Below are 19,369 nucleotides of genomic sequence, written 5' to 3'. Positions count from 1 at the left end.
AATTCAGCTCCAATCCAGGGATCTGCACGGATCTCAGCTCTGGGAGAGTTAGCCTCATTAGCTGAACCCAGCTGCAGAATCTCCCGTTAGGTTTTTACCAGACAAACCCTCTGAGAGAGAGGGCTTATCTCTTGCAGCACAATGAAATATTACAGGTCAGACATGCGGTCTTTTGCCAGCAGAGTGGAGGACTTTGAGTTAGCTGTTTTATTTAAAATAAAATGTGACATTTTTTGTTAGGCAAGGATATAAACAGGTGCAAATTAATTCAACAGGGAGAGAAAGGGTGCATGTGATAAAAACCAGGTTTAACATTCCTCAAGCATAGCAGAATATATTAGAACAAGGAAAATCTGGTTTTAAGCAGATGGACAGAATTCTGTGTAAAATGGGAAGCCCAGCGCACCAGGTGCGCACCCAATATAAGGTCTCCTCTGACCTCCAACAGAAAGCCTGATTAGCTCCTTGCGTGCGTGTGTGTGTGTGCATGTGTGTGTGTGTGAAGTGCTGTCAAGTCACAGCTGATTTATGGCAACCCCGTAGGGTTTTAAAGGCAAGAGACGAACAGAGGTGGTTGGCCATTGCCTTCCTCTGCACAACAACCCTGGCATTCCTTGGTGGTTTCCTATCCAAGTGCTAACTAGGGCTGACCCTGCTTAGCTTCTAAGATCTGAAGGATCAGGCTAGCCTGGGCCATCCAGGTCAGGGCGATTAGCTCCTTTCATGACACTTTTTCTAGAGAAGGTGACAGGAACAAAAATAAATCTTTTTAACTTCAACTTGTGACTGTCCTCTAATTAAAACAATTGGTCTCTAAAGGGATTGTGCAAATGAGTAACAGGTGGAGTAGAATAGGTCATCTTGATGACTCTCCTTAAATTCTCAAAGCAAAAGTTATAAGGCTAAAAACAACACTTATTTGCAATTAAGAAGCAATAAACCTGCTGTTTCTTCAGCTACCCTAATGAATTGTCAGGTTGAGAAACTGTCCTGTACTTTCCTGACCAGCCCATTAACCTTATACAGAGGTTATGGAACTACATAAGAAGACATTGATTGGCACGCATACGTATGATTAAAACCAGGAATATGCAACATAGTGGTATTTTGGGAGTGCTGTTCATATTAAGCAGAAAAACTGATTCTGGGTGGAGTTTTCCGTAGTCTCTGTGGAAGAAGACTAGTGTGGCCAAACAGATTCAGATCACTGTTGCTTTCAGTTTCACAAGTACGCACTTGAGGAGAAAGGGGTTTTTAATGGAAGCAAAGAACAACAGCAGATGTATGTGGCAAAAATGAATTAGCTGTGTTAGTCTGTCGGATCGTAAATAGAGAGCCTCTTAAAGACCCCTTATAGGACCCCCTCCCGTTTGTTTTTAATAAGAGTACGCTGCTTTATGAAATGACAAAGTGCTTTGGTTTTCCATCCCATCTCTGATTGCTTCTTGCTTTGATGCGCAACCTGTACTCTGGACAAGAGGCTACTGTTAGGACAGAATATGGAGAAACTGAATAGTTTCCAATTGGCAAAAGTGTCAGACAAGGATGTATTTTATCTCCCTATCTCTTCAATCTCTATACAGAACATATAATAAGGAAATCTAGATGAAAGTGGGATGAAAATTGGTGGAACATTAATAATCTGAGGTAGGCAGATGACACCACATTACTGACAGAAAATAGTGAAGGCCTGAAACAACTACTGATGAAGTTTAAAGTAGAAAGTGCCAAAGCAGGATTACAGCTGAACATCAGGAAGACAAAAGTAATAACAACAGATGAATTAAACAACTTTAAGATAGACAATGAAGAAATTGAAATTGTTAACGGTTTTCTATTCCTTGGTTCCATCATTAACTAAAAGGAAGACTGCAACTAAGAAATCAGAAGGAGATTGAAACTGGGAAGGGCAGCCGTAGGCAGCTGTGAAGGAACTAGATAAGATTCTTAAGTGTAAGGATGTGTTGCTGGTGGCCAAGATGAAGGTAATTCATTCTATAGTATTCCCTATTACTATATATGGCTGTGAAAGTCAGGCAATGAAGAAAGCTGATAGGAAGAAAGTTGATTCATGTGAAATGTGGTGTTGGAAGAGAGTTTGACGTATACCATGGATTGCAAAAAAGACAAATGGGTTCTACATCAAACCAAACCTGAATTTTGTCTAGAAGCTAAAATGACTAAACTGAGGCTATCGTACTTTGGTCACATTCTGAGAAGACAAGAGTCACTGGAAAAGGCAATAATGCTGGGGAAAGATGAAGGCAGCAGGAAAAAAGGAAGACCCAACATGAGATGGATTGACTCAGTAAAGGAAGCCACGGCCTTCAGTTTGCAAGACCTGAGCATGGCTGTTAACCAAAGGATGTTTTGGAGGTCATGAATTCATAGGGTCTCCATAAGTAATCTGCGACTTGATGGTACTTTACACACACATAGACATCTTCCTCCTTATCTTCCTCCATCATCTTCTTGATAATGATAATGTTGAAGATGTTATTTATAGTCTGCCTTTCTCAATTAGCGACATTTCACCCATAGTTTCATTCCATTCCATAAACCTTTAATGGCATAGACACCCATAGTTTCAATAAACTCATTGGTCACTTGCGGTGCAGCTCCACTGTTGTATTAAAAGACTAGACTATCTTCTGGGTCTTTTGGGTTCAGAGGGGCAACCCTCACTTCTGGTACCCCTTTTGGCAGCTCAGATGGCAGGACTGGGGAGGGAATAGAAAGGTCTCACTGCTGCTGCTGCTACTGGCCCTTGTGCAAAATCTAAGAGGTAGTATTAGCAGACCCTTGCTGGGGTTGCTAGAAGTTGGTTTCAGTTTGATGGCACAGGCATACATAAGTTGCCTGAGAGGTGAAGATTCCCTTAGAAATTCAAAAGCCCAGATTCTGTTCTGTATAGCAGTTAAAGAAAAACACTTGGATACATATCTGAAATATGAGGATTCAGACGTTATAAATCACATTTCCCCCAGTTCCTATCTCCTTTGTGCTCTTTACATCTCCTTCTTTGGAGGTTTTTAAGGTGAGGCTAGATGGGCATCTGTCAGCAATGCTGATTCTGTGAACTCAGGCAGATCATGAGAGGGAAGGCAGGAAGGGTTGTGCAGTGCTTGGCTCTCGTGGCCCTTTCTTACATGCCCAGGGTAATGCTGATTTGAGGTCAAGAAGCAAATTTCCTCCAGGCCAGGGATCCTGAAGGGTTTTTCCCCTCATCTTCTGGGCACGGAGTAGGGGGTTACCGAGGTTGGGGGGGAGGCAGTTGTGAATTTCCTGCATGACACAGGTAGTTGGACTAGATGACCCTGGTGGTTCCTTCCAACTCTATGATTCTATGCATATCTGGTTTCTTTTTGCCACGTAGAGCATCTGTATCAATAGGATAAACCAGAGTGCTTCCAGTGGCTCAGGCAGAAGATCTCCTTTTTGGACTTGGATGGCTTCTGTGGCCGGAAGATCCTCTGAGCCATTTGCTGATTCCTTGTCTGTCGCTTGGCATAAGCCACCATCTAATGGAAGCTCTTCACTTGCATTTCGAGGGGGCACTTTTGTCCCTGCTGTATCCAACAAAGCATTAACCAAGATCAAAGCGCTACTTTGGCGGTCCCCCCACTCCGGGCTGAGAGCCCTCCATGGACAATGAGAACTCCGTAATTAACGCTTCCTAGCCCCTTATCGCCCGGCTCCTCTTTCACACGCACACACTCCATTTCTCCTTCACTGTGCAGAGGTTACGATAACTCTCTAGGCCCGTGCATGGTGTTTGCAGAGGTCACCAGGTAAGGCTTTTTGTAGGGTCGCCACCACATTTCTGAGAGCCATTAGTGCCACATAGAGAGCCCTACATGGCTCGCTGAAAGGGGAAAATGCATCAGGTTGATGATTCCACCCTCCACCAAGGCTGCGAAGTGGGAAGGAGTTGGCCAAAATGTGTGAAGTAGTCAATGCAGACATTTCACAGGGCTTGGAAGCACTGATCTAAAACAAAGGGATGAAGCCTAACAGTGTAATTCTATGCAGTTATACCTTCCTATGTCTATTGAAGTCTAAGGTCTTAGAAGGGGGTATAACTGCACTTGAGATTGCTGAGTAAGGCTCCTACTGCCCAGTCTACTGATGGAGTTCTTCTCTCGTTGGCATTACAGATGTGATGAAGATATAGTAAAATAAAGTATAGTAAAATTGGAGGGCCACCTAACAGTGCTGGGGAGTTCCATGCATCAAGCTTGTTCCCACTTTTCTAGTTACTACTATCCTAAAGGAGAGCAACCATGTGAAGATCAGTGCAGAAACAGTTCTGATCCACAGACCAAGGTGAACAGAGATGGGGTAATGTAATGTTTCCAGGGGTCTGAAAGGCACTCTCGACTGTGACTCACAAAGTCCCCATTTCAAAAGTAGCGAGGCTAGTTTCACTTGGCGCGATGACCCAGTTTCAGGAAAAGAAAAGATCCCTGAATCCTGGTGACAGTTATAGAAATGGTTGGAGAATGCCTCTAAAAAGGCCCTCCCTCACGTGCCCTCCAAAAAAGCATCTTTGTTTGATGGGACAGGAGGGCCTCTCCCTGTGATCTTAATTCCCGGGCAGGAACATATGGGAGAAAACAGTCCTTCAGATACTCCTGGTCCAAAGCCATGTAGGGCTTTAAAGGTCCAAACCAACACCTTGAATTGGACTCGGGAATGGATTGATAGATTAATTGCTGTAATATCGGGGTCAAATGCTCCCAATAGCTGGCCCTGATGAGCAGTCTAGCCACAGCATTCTGCACTAGCAGCAGCCTCCAACACTCATCAAATGTAGCCCCAAATAGAGTGCCTTGCAATAGCCTAGTCTAAGGCATGGATTACTGTGGCTAGATCTGACTGACCCAGGAACGGACACAATTGACGCACCAGCCAAAGCTGGGCAAAAGCACTCCGAATCATTGCAGCTACCTGCTTTTCTAAGGTGACCGCTGTGTCTAGTAGCAATTCTAGGCTGTGAACCTGGCTTTTCAAGGGGAGTATAACCCCATCCAAGACAGCAGAGATCTCAAGTCCCAGGTTTGCCTTTCTACTAAGTTTCAGCTTGTTCACCCTTATTTAGCCCATTACAAACTCCAAGCACCGATTCAGAACATCAACAGCATCCTTGGAATTGGGTTGGAAACAAAGGTAGAGACGGGTATCACCCGCATATTGGTGACACCGCAGCTGAAACCTTCTGATGACCTCTTGCAGCAGCTTCACATTGATATTAAATAGCACGGGGGACAAGATCAAACCCTGCGGAACCCCACAGGTCAACGACCATGGGGCAGAGCAGAAATCCGGAACAACAACAAAAGGGCCATTTGACCTAACACACTGTTTGATATATACACATCCTTAGAAGCCCGGCATGAAATACAAGGTGGGACATGGGAGCCATGTTCTAGTGTACAAGGAATAAATAATTTTACAAGAAGCCTCATAATTCTAGAAGGGCTTTTTAAAAAAAAAATATTAGAAACATTTAATCTTACAATAAGAGAAAAAGGGGAAAAACCTAGATATAACATTACTTTAAAAAAATCCAATACTGGTGATAAAAATTATTTAAAAACTAAACTAAACTAAAACAGCGCTAATATAACTAAAATACCCATAGCACTTACTCAAATAATACTCTATTTGTCTATTTAACTAAAATCCGCGTTATTATTACATCACTCCCTCTCTACAATTTACACATTAGAATGCTTTCTCCATCCTTAAAATTGTTGAATTCCAGCGAGCATCCTGTTCTTCGGTATTTTATCATTATTATAGTACGTCAGCTTAATTAAAGCATAGGTTTCTTTAACCTTGTTGAGCCAATTATTTAAACCAGGGAATTTATTGCTTTTCCAGTTTCTTGCAAAATTTGTTCTAGCAGCTGTTAACATATGGAGAAGGGCTTTTATGTATTTTCTCCCATTCATTATGATATTATATTGTTAGGATGTGTGCTAGACTACAATTCTATGTCTGACCACTGAGGAAGGCCTTTTTAAGGCCAAAACGCATTTGGTCCGTATTTGGTCCTACTTTGGTCATTGTACGGTTTTACATCAAACGGGTATGAGTTTCATGTATTTATCGACTGTGAATGACTCGCCTATGAGATACGCCTTATGTTTTTAGTTTTACTGTGCGCCCTATGAAAATTTATATATTTGTAATTTTAGTATTTTCCAGCTCAACCTTTTCGGTTTGGGCAGAGCAGAAACCCCCCAGCACCACCACCCTCTGAGTTGTGCTGGAAACCCTTGCCGTTGGCGAGCTGCTGAACTGGAAGGTGACGAGTGCCTTTTGTTTTCAGATGAACGTAACGACTGGGAAAGCCTGTGGGCCGGAGAAGAAGTGTCCAGATGACCACGTGCGGCACAGTGCCACCACTGACTCTGAGCTGTCCGAGCTGGAAGACAGAGTGGCTTCGGCACTGGCTGGGGTGCAGTACACAGAGAGTGAGGTAAAACCCTGCAACGGCCAATGGAAATTCAACTGTGTCTAGAGCTGCCTTTAGAATTTAGGGGACAGAAGGCTGTCAACTTGGAAGGCTATAAGAGGGGAGTAGACATATTCATGGAGGAAAGGGGTACTCATGGCTATTAGTTAATATGGATACTAGTCATGCTGCATACTTATTCTCTCTAGTATCAGAGGAGCATGCCTATTACATTAGGTGCTTTGGGACACAGGCAGGATAATGCTGCTTCACTGGTCTTGTTTGTGGGCTTCCTAGAGGCACCTGGTTGGCCACTGTGAACAGACTGCTGGACTTGATGGGCCTTGGTCTGATCCACCAGGGCCTTTCTTATGTTCTTATGCCTTCATACTGGCCTTGATTATTGGAAATGATGCCTGCCATTTATGTTTTAAGGTTTCTGATATAGAATCCCGCATAGCAGCTCTGAGTGCTGCTGGACTGACTGTAAAACCAGTGGAAAAGTCCAAAAAGAAATCAAGTACCCAGGTGAGCTGCGAAGACTGACTCTCCGAATTTTGTGTGCTCAGGACAGGTATAAATAAAATTAACCAGCAATTGTAGTTTGATTCACTGACAGCATAGTGGCCTGCAGGAAACTTTTAATTATTGTCATATTAATGAATCCAGGGTATTGCATCCAGCATGGATCTGGCTGGGTTTTTTTAATGGCTAAGTTTCTGATAGTTTGGTAATTTTGATAATTTTATGCGATTGTAGGATTTTTATCATGTTTTGCTTTGTGAGGCGCCTAAAGCAAGTTCTCTGGAGAAGTGGTGTAAAAAATTTTCTAAAATAGTAAATAATAAAGTATTTTAGAGTTGAGCCCAATGACGAGTAAATGTTCATGGGTGGAAATCACTAGATTACAAGAGAAGTATTGAATTTTGCATGTGAGAGGGAGAGAAGTTTAGAAATGCAATTTCTTGGATCAGTCTTTCGCTCCTGTGCTACACGCCATTGATCATAGAATCATAGAGTTGGAAGGGACCACCAAGGTCATCTAGTCCAACCCCCTGCACAATGCAGGAAATTCACAACTACCTCCCCCACACACACCCAGTGGCCCCTACTCCATGCCCAGAAGATGGCCAAGATGCCCTCTGTCTCATGATCTGCCTATGGTCATAGAATCAGCATTGCTGACAGATGGCCACCTAGCCTCCGCTTAAAAACCTCCAGGGAAGGAGAGCTCACCACCTCCTGAGGAAGCCTGTTCCACTAAGGAACCACTCTAACTGTTAGAAAATTGCCAAAGCAGCCATTTTCTTCAGGGGAGCTGATCTATATAATCTCTATGCAGACACACAACTTCAAAGGAAATTTTCTGGTAAATTCTGCTAACAGCAGCCGCTTCCACCTCTTTGGTGAGATGCAGCTAAATAACTAAGTGAAGGCTTGATGGCCCAAATCCCTGATCTGCCCAGAACACTGGTCAGGAAACTGGGCTCAGGGCTGTAGGAAAAGGGTGGTTGACAACCTCTAGGTGGTAGCTGGAGATCTCCCGCCAATAGAGATCAGTTCCCCTGGAGAAAATGGCTGCTTTGGCAATTGGACTCTATGGCATTTAAGTCCTTCCCCTCCCCAAACCCTGCCCTCCTCAAGCTTCACCCCCAGGTATTTCCCAACCTGGAACTGGCAACCCTAGGTGGGTGGGGCAGATGACCTTATTCCAGCAGCCATCACTTCCTGAGATTTTGCACCACAAGGACCTTGAGCGCTGCTTTCCGCTTCTTGTACTTCCCAGGTTTTTACTCTTCGACTCCCCAGAGGTGCACAGAACTCTATGGAGGATCATAGTTCTGACTCTGCAGCATCACCCGACAATTACAAAGTGAGTCCCTCTGCATTGCTGAGAACCCCACAGGACTAGGGTTTTGCCAACCTCCAGGTAGTCTCCAGTACAAAAGTAGCAAAAAATTATTATTGGTGCTTACACATGTAACATCAACAATACAAGAGTGAAAGATACATATAAGAACAATCAAAGTTATATACAGTATGTACAATCTAAGTAGACTGCACCTTACTTAGATTGTACATACTGTATATAACTTTGATTGTTCTTATTTGTATCTTTCACTCTTGTATTGTTGATGTTACATGTGTAAGCACCAATAATAATTTTTTGCTACTTTTGTACTCGAGACTCCGTTGCAGATTTTCCAACCATTGGTATTGGCACGGAGGTGCCTATTTTGTATTGTAACTTCCAGGTAGTAGCTGGAGATCTCCTGCTATTACAACTGATCTCCAGCTGATAGAGATCAGTTCACCTGGAGAAAATGGTCGCTTGGGCAATTGGACTCTATGGCATTGAAGTCCCTCCCCTCCCCAAACCCCGCCCTCCTCAGACCCCGCCCCCAAAACCTCCCGCCAGTGGTGAAGAAGGACCTGGCAACCCTACTCAGGATTAGGGTTGCCAACCTCCAGGTTATGGCTGGAGATCTCCCTCTATTACATCTGATCTCCAGGGAACAGAGATCAGTTCACTGGGAGAAAATGGCCGCTTTTGAGGGTGGACTCTATGGCATTGTATCCCTCCCCTGCCCAAACGCCACCCTCCTCAAGCATTCTCCCCTTATCCAGTTTATCCTCACAACAACCCTGTGATGTAGGTTACACAGAGAGAGTGTGTGTCTTGCCCAAGGTCACTCAGCAAGCTTCCATGGCAGAGTAAGGATTCGAATCTGAGTCTCCCAGATCCTAGTTCAATGCTCTAACTAGTACACCATGCTTTCTCTTTTTAAAAAACCCTGTAAAATACCTTGTGATAGTTTGAGGTGGCGAGAGCAGGCCTTAAACCCCCACACAGCCGAGTGTCACTGCCCTCACAATGGCATCATGTATTTTTTGGGGGATTGGCGGAGGACTGTCTGCCCACCCCACACTTTCTGCTGCAACACCCATAGCTTGAAAATCAATGCAAGCCCTTTCCTAACTCACAAAGAAGGCAGGCTTCAGTGCAATCTCCTTTCTGGTAACAAGGAGATTTCTAGTGGTCTATGGGGAATCTTTCCCCACTAAACCTGGGATATCCTAGTTTAGCTCTCAATTGGACCTCCTGAGGTACATCTTTTGTAACTCGAATTGTCTCTTAATTCGTGAGAGAATTAGAGTTACAAAAGTTAAAAACTCTAATTCGTGTTGTCTTTGTTTTTTTTTTGTTTGCTTTCTCACGCTTTCCAAATGAGCAGCCTCCCTCTCTCTTTCTTTCTGTCTTTCCCGTCTCCCTTGTTCTCTCTCCTCTCTCTGTTTTTTAATCTTAATCTTTCAACCTTAAAACTTCTAATTCTCTTTCTGCTTCTGTTTGTCTTTATCTCTCTTTCTGAGCTAACTTAGCAATTTCAGTCCGTTCTCATTCTCCATATTTCCAACTGTTCTGCTCCCCACAGTTTTTTCAGCCTCTGCTTGAGCCAATTCAGATTCACCCTCAGCTGATTCTGCTCCCGCCACAGGTTTTTAATCCTTTTTAAGAGGCATCATGACAAAATTTTCCCCCAGGATTTACTTTTAAACCACTTGGGACTTTATTTGTAGTCACCACGTGAAATTTTCCCTGTCATATTTGGTGGCCTTCGTACTAAATATCCCACCACTCTGACACCACTTTGTGATGGTTTGGGGTGGCAGGAGCAGGCTGTAAAATATTTTTGGGAGCAAAATCCTCCTATAGCTCAGTGCCACTGCCCTCCAAATAGTAGCGTGTATGGCTTTTGGGATTGACTGAGGACTATCTTCCCATACTTCAACTGCCATGACAGCCCACCCAAAAAAACAACTCAATTACACTGTTAATAAGTACTGGCAGGAAGAAAACAGTGCAGGCAATTATATCCAAAACATATTTTCAAGAAACATATATTTTGCACCTTTCTTGAATATATGTTTTGGATATAATTGCCTGCACTGTTTTCTTCCATGACAACCCACCCAGCACACCTGTGAAAGAGGCCATGTTTATTTCCTGGCCTGCCAGTGGTCACTACTCTTTACTGCTAACCCCCCTTTATGTAGATTGTGAAGGATTTCCTGAAGTACCCTCTCCCCTGCCTTGGTAAAAACTGGCTATAACATTTTCTGCCTTCAATAGCAATGAGCAGAACCGAGATTTAAACACAACAAGAACAAGGTTTATTTACAGTGTGTGTGAGGGGTAAACTGGGGATGTTCAGGACCAACTTTATACCACACTTTGAAATATGGAGAGTGAGCCAGGAAAGGTTTCTTAACCTTTCGTATGACCACTACAGCATTTTTAAACACAGACCTCAGCCTGCCCCATTGCTTTCCTATTACTCATAAAGAATACATATCAGCTCCATATACCAGTGCATGCCATACCAGGACACCACACTAAACAGCCTACTTCCCTGATTGATTGTTTCTGGTTTAGGGTACAAAGGGGATTGGCAGACACTAGAAAAGGGACAGACATAGCTCCGTCATGTCCGTGTGTGTATAAAGTGCTGTCAAGTCGCAACCAACTTATGGCGACCCCTTATGGGGTTTTCAAGGCAAGAGACTAACAGAGGTGGTTTGCCATTGCCTCCCTCTGCATAGGGACCCTGGTGCTCCTTGCTGGTCTCCCATGCAAATACTAACCAGGGCTAACCCTGCTTAGCTTCTGAGATCTGATGAGATCAAGCTAACCTGGGCCATCCAGGTCAGGGTGTCCATCACATACCTTAATAAAACATAAACCTCAAACAAGCAAAATATTGTCGAAGGCTTTCATGGTCAGAGTTCATTGGTTCTTGTAGATTATCTGGGCTGTGTGACCGTGGTCTTGGTCTTTTCTTTCCTGACGTTTCGCCAGCAGCTGTGGCAGGCATCTTCAGAGGAGTAACACTGAAGGACAGTATCTCTCAGTGTCAAGTGTGTAGGAAGAGTAATATATAGTCAGAAAGGGGTGGGTTTGAGGTGAATCATTTTCCTGCAAAAAGTATCAAAGGTAATGTGCTAATCATTGTCCTGTAAGTATCAAGATAATGTGCTAATGAGGGTGTGGTATGTTAATATGGAACCATTGTATCCTGAAGTGATCTGTTAATGTGTGAAATCCAAAGCTAATCTGCATGGCTATTGTGGACTGTAGTCTTTGTTAGTCTGGAGGTTTTCAGGACAGGAAGCCAAGCCTTATTCATTCTTAAACTCTCTTCTTTTCTGTTAAAGTTGTGCTGATGTTTATGAATTTCAATGGCTTCCAGGCTTGGCTTCCTGGAAGCCATTGAAATTCATAAACATCAGCACAACTTTAACAGAAAAGAAGAGAGTTTAAGAATGAATAAGGCTTGGCTTCCTGTCCTGAAAACCTCCAGACTAACAAAGACTACAGTCCACAATAGCCATGCAGATTAGCTTTGGATTTCACACATTAACAGATCACTTCAGGATACAATGGTTCCATATTAACATACCACACCTTCATTAGCACATTATCTTGATACTTACAAGACAATGATTAGCACATTACCTTTGATACTTTTTGCAGGAAAATGATTCACCTCAAACCCACCCCTTTCTGACTATATATTACTCTTCCTGCACACTTGACACTGAGAGACACTGTCCTTCAGTGTTACTCCTCTGAAGATGCCTGCCACAGCTTCTGGCGAAACGTCAGGAAAGAAAAGACCAAGACCACGGTCACACAGCCCGGATAATCTACAAGAACTCAAATAAGCAATTCTGCTTTTTAAAACTACGGTGGGAGCGAGAAAATAGAATGTGCTGCCTTTTTTCACTGACTAAATGAATACACAAGACTTTAAAAGGTAAAAATTAACAGCAAAAAGCTATCCTGGAGGGTGTTGGGAGAGGAAAGTGAGACGACTGAATCAGCATTCAACATGCTGGCCAGAGTGTCAAACGAATTGTGACATCTGAGCTTGAGTCGTGGGACAAAATCCCCCAAAACAAAACCCTTCAATAAATCCTGATTCATGCACATGTTTGTATGGTTCTTGTGCCCTTTTAGGTGATGTCTATGCCACATGTTTTGAGGAAAAAATTCGCCACTTCCTTTGAAATTGCAGGTAAGACCCGTGCTCGTTTCTATGTGAAGAGAAGGGAAAGGCTTTCTGTGATGGGCAAAATGTTTGTGCAGTATTGTCAGGGAAGAACCACTTCCCCCCCCAAAGGGGAAATGGCGAGAAGTGTCCTGAAGTCCCCTCATGGTCGCAGAGAGATAGCTAGAGCTGTGTAGCCATCTGTGGATGGCCTCCAAACTGGGAGTGCTGCTAGTGTCATAGATGATCGGCCCAGATCAGAAAAAAGGAACACGAGGAGCTAAGGAACCCACCAGGATTTTTGTCCAAAAGATGCCTTCTTGAAGATTATCCAGTAGTATAAAATGATACCAAATCACCCCAAAATTATTTTGAAACATTTTAAAATTTTCAATCGCAATGAGTTAAAAAGAAAGAACATAAGAATATAAGAAAGGCCCTGCTGGATCAGACCAAGGCCCATCAAGTCCAGCAGTCTGTTCACACAGTGGCCAACCAGAGGCCTCTAGGAAGCCCACAAACAAGACAACTGCAGCAGCATTATCCTGCCTGTGTTCCACAGAACCTAATATATTCGGCATACTCCTCTGATCCTGGAGAGCATAGGTATGCATCATGACTAGTACCCATTTTAACTAGTAGCCATGAATACCCCTCTCCTCCATGAACATGTCCCCTCCCCTCTTAAGGCCTTCCAAGTTGGTAGCCATCACCACATCCTGGTTTTGGGAAACCAATCAGAAACCAATCAGAAGGTGTTAAGGTTCTTGCCCCAGTTCCGTCTCTCTTCTTTTTCTTCAATTCTAAACCAACCTTATGCTAACTTGTAGGCAAAAGTATTAAGGAAGCTGAGACTGAAATGTTGAGATGTCCGTCTATGGTAGAGTATGCCATCAAGGCACAGCCAAATTATGGCAACATAAGAGATGAACAGAGGTGGTTTGCCATTGGCTGCCTCTGCAGAGCAACCCTGGACAACCTTGGTGGTCTGCTTAGCTTCCCAGATCTAATGTGATGGGCTAGGCTGGGCCATCCAGATGATGGCAGAAGTCTATCTAGCACAGGCATCCCCAACCTTTTTTAGCCACAAAATGGCTGCCACAAAAATGGTTGCAGGAGGTGGAGCTAGTAACAAAATGGCTACTGCAGCTTACCTTCAGTAAGAAGTGACTATCTTTGGGCTGTAGTTGCAGCTGCTGCCTGAACAACATTTTTTTTAAAATCTGCACCCCCAATCAAATCTCCAATGCATTGCTGGGCAAAAGCCCACATGGCCCCTTCCACTTTATCAGGTACCAAGAAAGGTATTGCCAGGAACCAGATTAGATTGTTTATTTACGGCCCTTAGCCAGATAAAACCAGAATCATGGATTGCCAGGAACCATGGTACCCATGGGCACCACGTTGGGGACCCCTGATCTAGGACAACAGAATCCAAGGATTCCAGGCTCTGTTGCAAGAGCTCTGTGTCTAAAGATCTCTTTCACTCCCATCCTGAAGTTATGGTTACAGAAGTGTATGTTGATCTGTCTACCCAAAGGTCTGTCACTTTAGATATTACCATGGCAAGTGGATGATGTTAAACCCTCTGCTCCAGCCAGAAAACTTTGATAACCAAACTGGACCAATATGTGGAAGCAGGTATCTCAGTCACTACTGTACCATAGCAACTCTAGTTTTGCCTCTTCCTGGTGTGTGGCAGCGACCTTTTGCTGTCAAAGCACAGCATGCACCAGGCCACACGTCTATGCTTCAAAACGTGACAAAAAATGAGAGGGTGATCTGGCTGCGACATCTTCAACACATGAACATATGAAGCTGCCTTATACTGAATCAGACCCTTGGTCCATCCAAATCAGAATTGTCTACTAGACCGGCAGCGACTCTCCAGGGTCTCAGGCAGAGGTCTTTCACATCACCAGTTGCCTGGTCCCTTTAACTGGAGATGCTGGGGATTGAACCTGGGACCTTCTGCATGCCAAGCAGATGCTCTGCCACTGAGCCACAGCCCCTCCCCTTGTCACTCCACTGATTCCCAGAGTTGATTTAGCCGATCTGGCTGGCTAAGCAGGTGTCTCTTTCCTCCCTCACCACTCCATGTGCAGTCGTCCCGAAACTGCATGCTTGGAGGAAGAGGGCAACCATCCCAGATAGGAAGAGTGTACCATTCTTCAGTCAGTGGTATACAGTGCATAGTGGTATAATCCATAGTCTCTCTCTTTTATAAAGCTCCTTCCTAAGCCATTCTGTCGTATAACCCTATATACCATGAAACATGGTATAGCAGCAACATTTTTTTAAAAAAAACAGAAATTGATTAACATTCTTTTCTTTAATTTTTCTTTCTGTGTTGGCACTGAAGAGATGAAGGAAACCTTAAAAAGAGTTTCTTACTGAGATAGTACACATTAAGAGTATTGCGTATTTAAAGTGCACTCTATCAATGCAAAGAACTATTAAATGGTGATTATAAATCCTGCCTTGGAGAGAGGGAATGGGTCAAAGCAATCATTCTCCCATTCCTTCAAATTAAAAACGGGATGATAAGGGGCCGGCTTCTTGGTCTAGACCTTGCAATGCCCCTTCTGTGGACTGTTGAGAGCAAAGTCATGCAGTCTCCCCCATCCTGAAAGGTCAGAAAGACAAGCTAGACCTTTTCTCCTGTTACGAAGACAGAATGGAAGTACCGTCCAGTGACGTCAGGAGAGCATCCTACTTGCTCACAGTTGACGGAACGGAAGGCCGTATCTGCTTGCCGTTCTTCCATTCGGTGACGTACAAAGCAGCTCTGGGAAATCTGCAGATAGGGAAAATGGGATATAGGCGGCCATGAATAGAAAGAGGCTGAAATGGCTGACCCTGTAAGCCTTGTGGTGCTTTTATCTTCCATGATACTGCAGGGATATCAGGAAAAAAAAATCTTCATGGGATTTTAGAAGCAACCACCCTGCAAGAAACCTTTAGGGTTGCAAACCTCCAGGTTAGGATCTGGAGAGCTCCTGGAATTAATTAATGTAATTTATACCCTGCTTTTCTCCCCAGTGGGGGTCTCAACTTCTTACTGCATTCTTCTCCTCCATTTTATTGTCACAACAACCCTTTGAGGCAGGTCAGGCTGAGTGTGTCAGACTGGACCCAGGTCACCCGGTAACCTTCCATGCAGAGTAGGGATCCAGACCTGGATCTCCAGATCCTAGTCTGATACTTTAACCACTACACAACACTGTCTTTCCTAAAATTGTTTAATTGGTGGGCAGGTCTATTTTAAACAGAGATTATGTACAGGATTTGGGGGGAACGGGGAGCCCCACATAAAAATGTCTCTGGATCAATTAAAGTAGTTCATACAATAAATATATTAAAGGACATACTGGAGGGAAGCTCCGCCAAGAATTACCAGCCAATCTTACTGAGGGGTAATTCCTACCCAACAAAGCAAGGGGGGCGGGCACGATCAAGTATTGGTGCTAAATATGCATCACATAGCAGTAACAAGTAAATATGAACAGTTTTATCCTGACATGTTGTAATCCATGTGTCTGGCTTAACTTTTCAAGGCAACGCTGATTCCTTTGCTCGGAACTCCTATTACAGAGGATCTTTGACCCAGCGCAACCCCAAAGAAAAAAACAGGAAAGCCGATCGCATCTTTGCGGCAAGTATTCCGAACCTGGGCCATTTTCCTGTATGTGAGAAGAGGGATGTGGTGGCAAACTTGGAAACAGAAGCATTAGCTGTGGCACCAAAGAGTCCAGATATTAGGAGTTACTAGAGCAGTTCACGCACACATACACACACACACTAGAGTGGTTATAGAAACAGAATGGATGGAGTTGTCTTTATTTATTTGACAAAGGAAGATGCTTACAGACATTCTACCCGGGTTCCCATCTCAGATGTTGTCTTCTCCAAAGACCTGCCAATTTTTCTCTGAAGGCAGAGTGGGCAGGCAAGTAGCAAAAGAGGAGAGATAGCAAACTGCCACAAACCAGGCTGAATGAGGCACCTTCAAACCTGACAGGAAAATGACATTCTGCTAGCTCACCCAAGGAAAGTTGTGCTTCTTTTGCACTGGATGTTCAAAAATCACCACAAAAATGGGAATGCACCAGTTTGGGAGACGTTATCTGGCTTGTGAGAAAACGGTGCCAATACAAGAGGGGGGAAATAGAGGCACCCCAGATATTACAAATCCAGCAATAATGATCCAGAGGCCACGATTTTTATTTATTCTGGTGCCCCTTGAATATGACAAGGGAGTGACATTTATCTGTCAGAGCATTTCTGATTTGGCAGAAAAAGGACAGAGACCCAGAAGTCAGTGAGGGATTATTTATTTATTCATTCATTTACGTTATTTATTGTCCGCCTTTCACACTCAGACTCAAGGCAATACAATCAACAGGATGAGACATTCAGTAAACAATGCAATAGGATTAGGGTTGTTGAACCAACCAGAAGTCTAAAATCAGAACTGAAGCAAAGCATTAATATTAACATGACACATTAAAAGATGTAAAATTCCACAGTAGGATTCTAGTTTCAGCAAGCTGTACACATTACTATAGATAGGGTTGCCAGCTTCGGGTTGGAAAATACCTGGAGATTTTGAGGGTGGAGCCTGAGGAGGGGTGCGGGGTTTGTGGAGGGGAGGGACTCTAATGCCATAGAGTCCAGTTGCCAAAGCGGCCATTTTCACCAGGGGAACTGATCTCTGTCACCTGGAGATCAGTTGTAATAGCAGGAGATCTCCAGCCACCACCTGGAGGTTGGTCACTCTACAGTTCACAGCCCCTAATAATTTTTCCAAGTAACTTTGTGAATCATTTAGAACAGTGCAACTCTATTAGTATGTATGTGCTCGTACCTGTGCTTAACTTCACACTTATAAACAGAGTTAAGGTAAAGGGACCCTGTGCAAGCACCGGGTCATTCCTGACCCATGAGGTGACGTCACATCCCGACATTTACTAGGCAGACTTTGTTTACGGGGTGGTTTGCCAGTGCCTTCCCCAGTCATCTTCCCTTTACCCCCAGCAAGCTGGGTACTCATTTTGCCGACCTCGGAAGGATGGAAGGCTGAGTCAACCTTGAGCCGGCTACCTGAAACCAACCTCCATCGGGATTGAATTCAGGTCATGAGCAGAGCTTGGACTGCAGTACTGCAGCTTACCACTCTGCGCCACGGGGCTCTTCCTATAAAAAGAGTTATGCCCTTCTAAGTCCACTGAAAGTGAGTTCCTTCTAAACTCTGTAACTCTGCTAGGATTGCACTGTTCTGTCAGATGGGTTAGTTTTATGTGTTTTTGCTTGTTGGTTTCGAAAGTGTCACGTCAGTGTTTTCTTACTTTCACAGAAGCCCGTGATGACCCATCGATCTTGAAAGCCATGAGGTCTCTCTCGTCCAGCAAGAGACCTTCTCACCAAGGCTTTGCTCCCAGAGTTCTCTCTTCCCTTTCTTGCCTCCCCCTGTGTCTTGAAACAGAAGAGAGACGTGTGTTAGCTCTGAAAGAAATTTCCAAAGTAGCATCTTCATGAAATTAAGTGTCCTAAATTGCCTACAAAGAACCGTAACCCTGTTCAATGTAAAGAATTTCTCCCTGCCTCAAGATTACTGATCCACTCATGCTACATAGGACTAGTGTGTAAAATGCATTTCAGTTCATAAATTATATGTCTGTAGTCTGGATATTTGGGCAAGTCTCTCTTCAGCCACCTTGCCTAGTTGCTTGGCCTGTGCTTAGCTTTGTGGCTCAATAGGACATTCTGCATGTTCCTGGGCTTTAAACAGTCCTGGATTTAATTCAGGTTTACAGTCATCTGGAGGCAGAGCATATGTGGCAAATCCTGGGCTGTAGCCCGCTTGGTCAGATTAGTAATGCATCCACCCCACTGGACTGTGTGCTTCCTGTGGAAGAGTAAGCCACAATAAGTCTGTTATTCTTCAGTGGGTCACAGACCTCTTTTTGATCCCATATGCAAACGTGGCTCTTCTTTTGTGCTGTGAGCTCAACCAGGCCGTCGCACATGCATGCCTTAAGAGAGACTTTGTGCACGAGTATGCCAAACAAAAGAAGGCACTGTCAGAGACTGCCTGCCTAGGATTTCTAGGGTTGCCAACTTGGGGGTGCTGGGAATGAAGTATGGGGGAAAGCAGAGTTTGGGGAGGAGAGGGAGCCCAGTGGGGTATAATTCTACCCTCCGAGGCTGCCATTTTCTCTAGGGGAATGGATCTCTGCAGTTTGGAGATCATTTGTAATTCCGGGAGAACTCCAGGCCCTGGCCTGGAGGTTGGCAACCTCAGGATTTCCCAGGGGACAATAAAGAGGAGGAACCAAGCAGAAATGCTAAATCTAAAGTGTAACCTAGATTTGGCCATCTGATTTCAAATTCTGAAGTTTGAGGTTGCGGGGGGGTGGGGTGGATTATCTTTTAACACAATCCATATATCCATTTTATCCTGCCCTTCCAAAAAGTCCAGGTTGGTCACATTCCCCTCCCCAACACATGCGCATATATTTGCACTAAGTATTTGCTGCAATATATCCCTTATCCAAATTCTGAGGATTACACAACAGGTTACCCTCACTACCACCAATTTTGGATCACTGGAGGATATTGAAGAATTCCCTGAGCTGGAAAATCTCAGTCATGCCTGAACACACAACCAGGTTGACCAGTATACACGGAAACCATCCAAAATCCCAGGGTCTGGACACGGTCAGACATACGTGATAAATGTAGCTAGAATTTATGTCTGCTGCATCAGTATTCAGGGCAGCGAATGGGTGTTCAAACCATTCTCACCACCAAGAGTATGGTGTCCTTCTGACCTTGAACTTTTTATGTCCTGAAC

General features: G+C 44.1%; 1 protein-coding gene across 1 annotated transcript in view; it reads left to right on the top strand.

Moving 5' to 3' along the window:
* Positions 1-17,896, top strand: part of MLPH (melanophilin) — a 64,729-nt gene extending 46,833 nt beyond the window's left edge. The window contains exons 11-16 of the mRNA XM_056856419.1: positions 6,338-6,487; positions 6,899-6,991; positions 8,250-8,336; positions 12,483-12,540; positions 16,071-16,168; positions 17,870-17,896. Coding sequence (XP_056712397.1) covers positions 6,338-6,487; positions 6,899-6,991; positions 8,250-8,336; positions 12,483-12,540; positions 16,071-16,168; positions 17,870-17,896 — 513 coding nt within the window. The remainder of the gene's footprint in view (positions 1-6,337; positions 6,488-6,898; positions 6,992-8,249; positions 8,337-12,482; positions 12,541-16,070; positions 16,169-17,869) is intronic.
* The last annotated feature ends 1,473 nt before the right edge of the window (positions 17,897-19,369 follow it).

The sequence above is a fragment of the Euleptes europaea genome, chromosome 10 (assembly GCF_029931775.1).
Source record: "Euleptes europaea isolate rEulEur1 chromosome 10, rEulEur1.hap1, whole genome shotgun sequence".
In the NCBI taxonomy this organism is placed as follows: Eukaryota; Metazoa; Chordata; class Lepidosauria; order Squamata; family Sphaerodactylidae; genus Euleptes; species Euleptes europaea.
The sequence above is the reverse complement of the archived record's forward strand: the minus strand, read 5'-3'. Positions and strand labels throughout refer to the sequence as shown.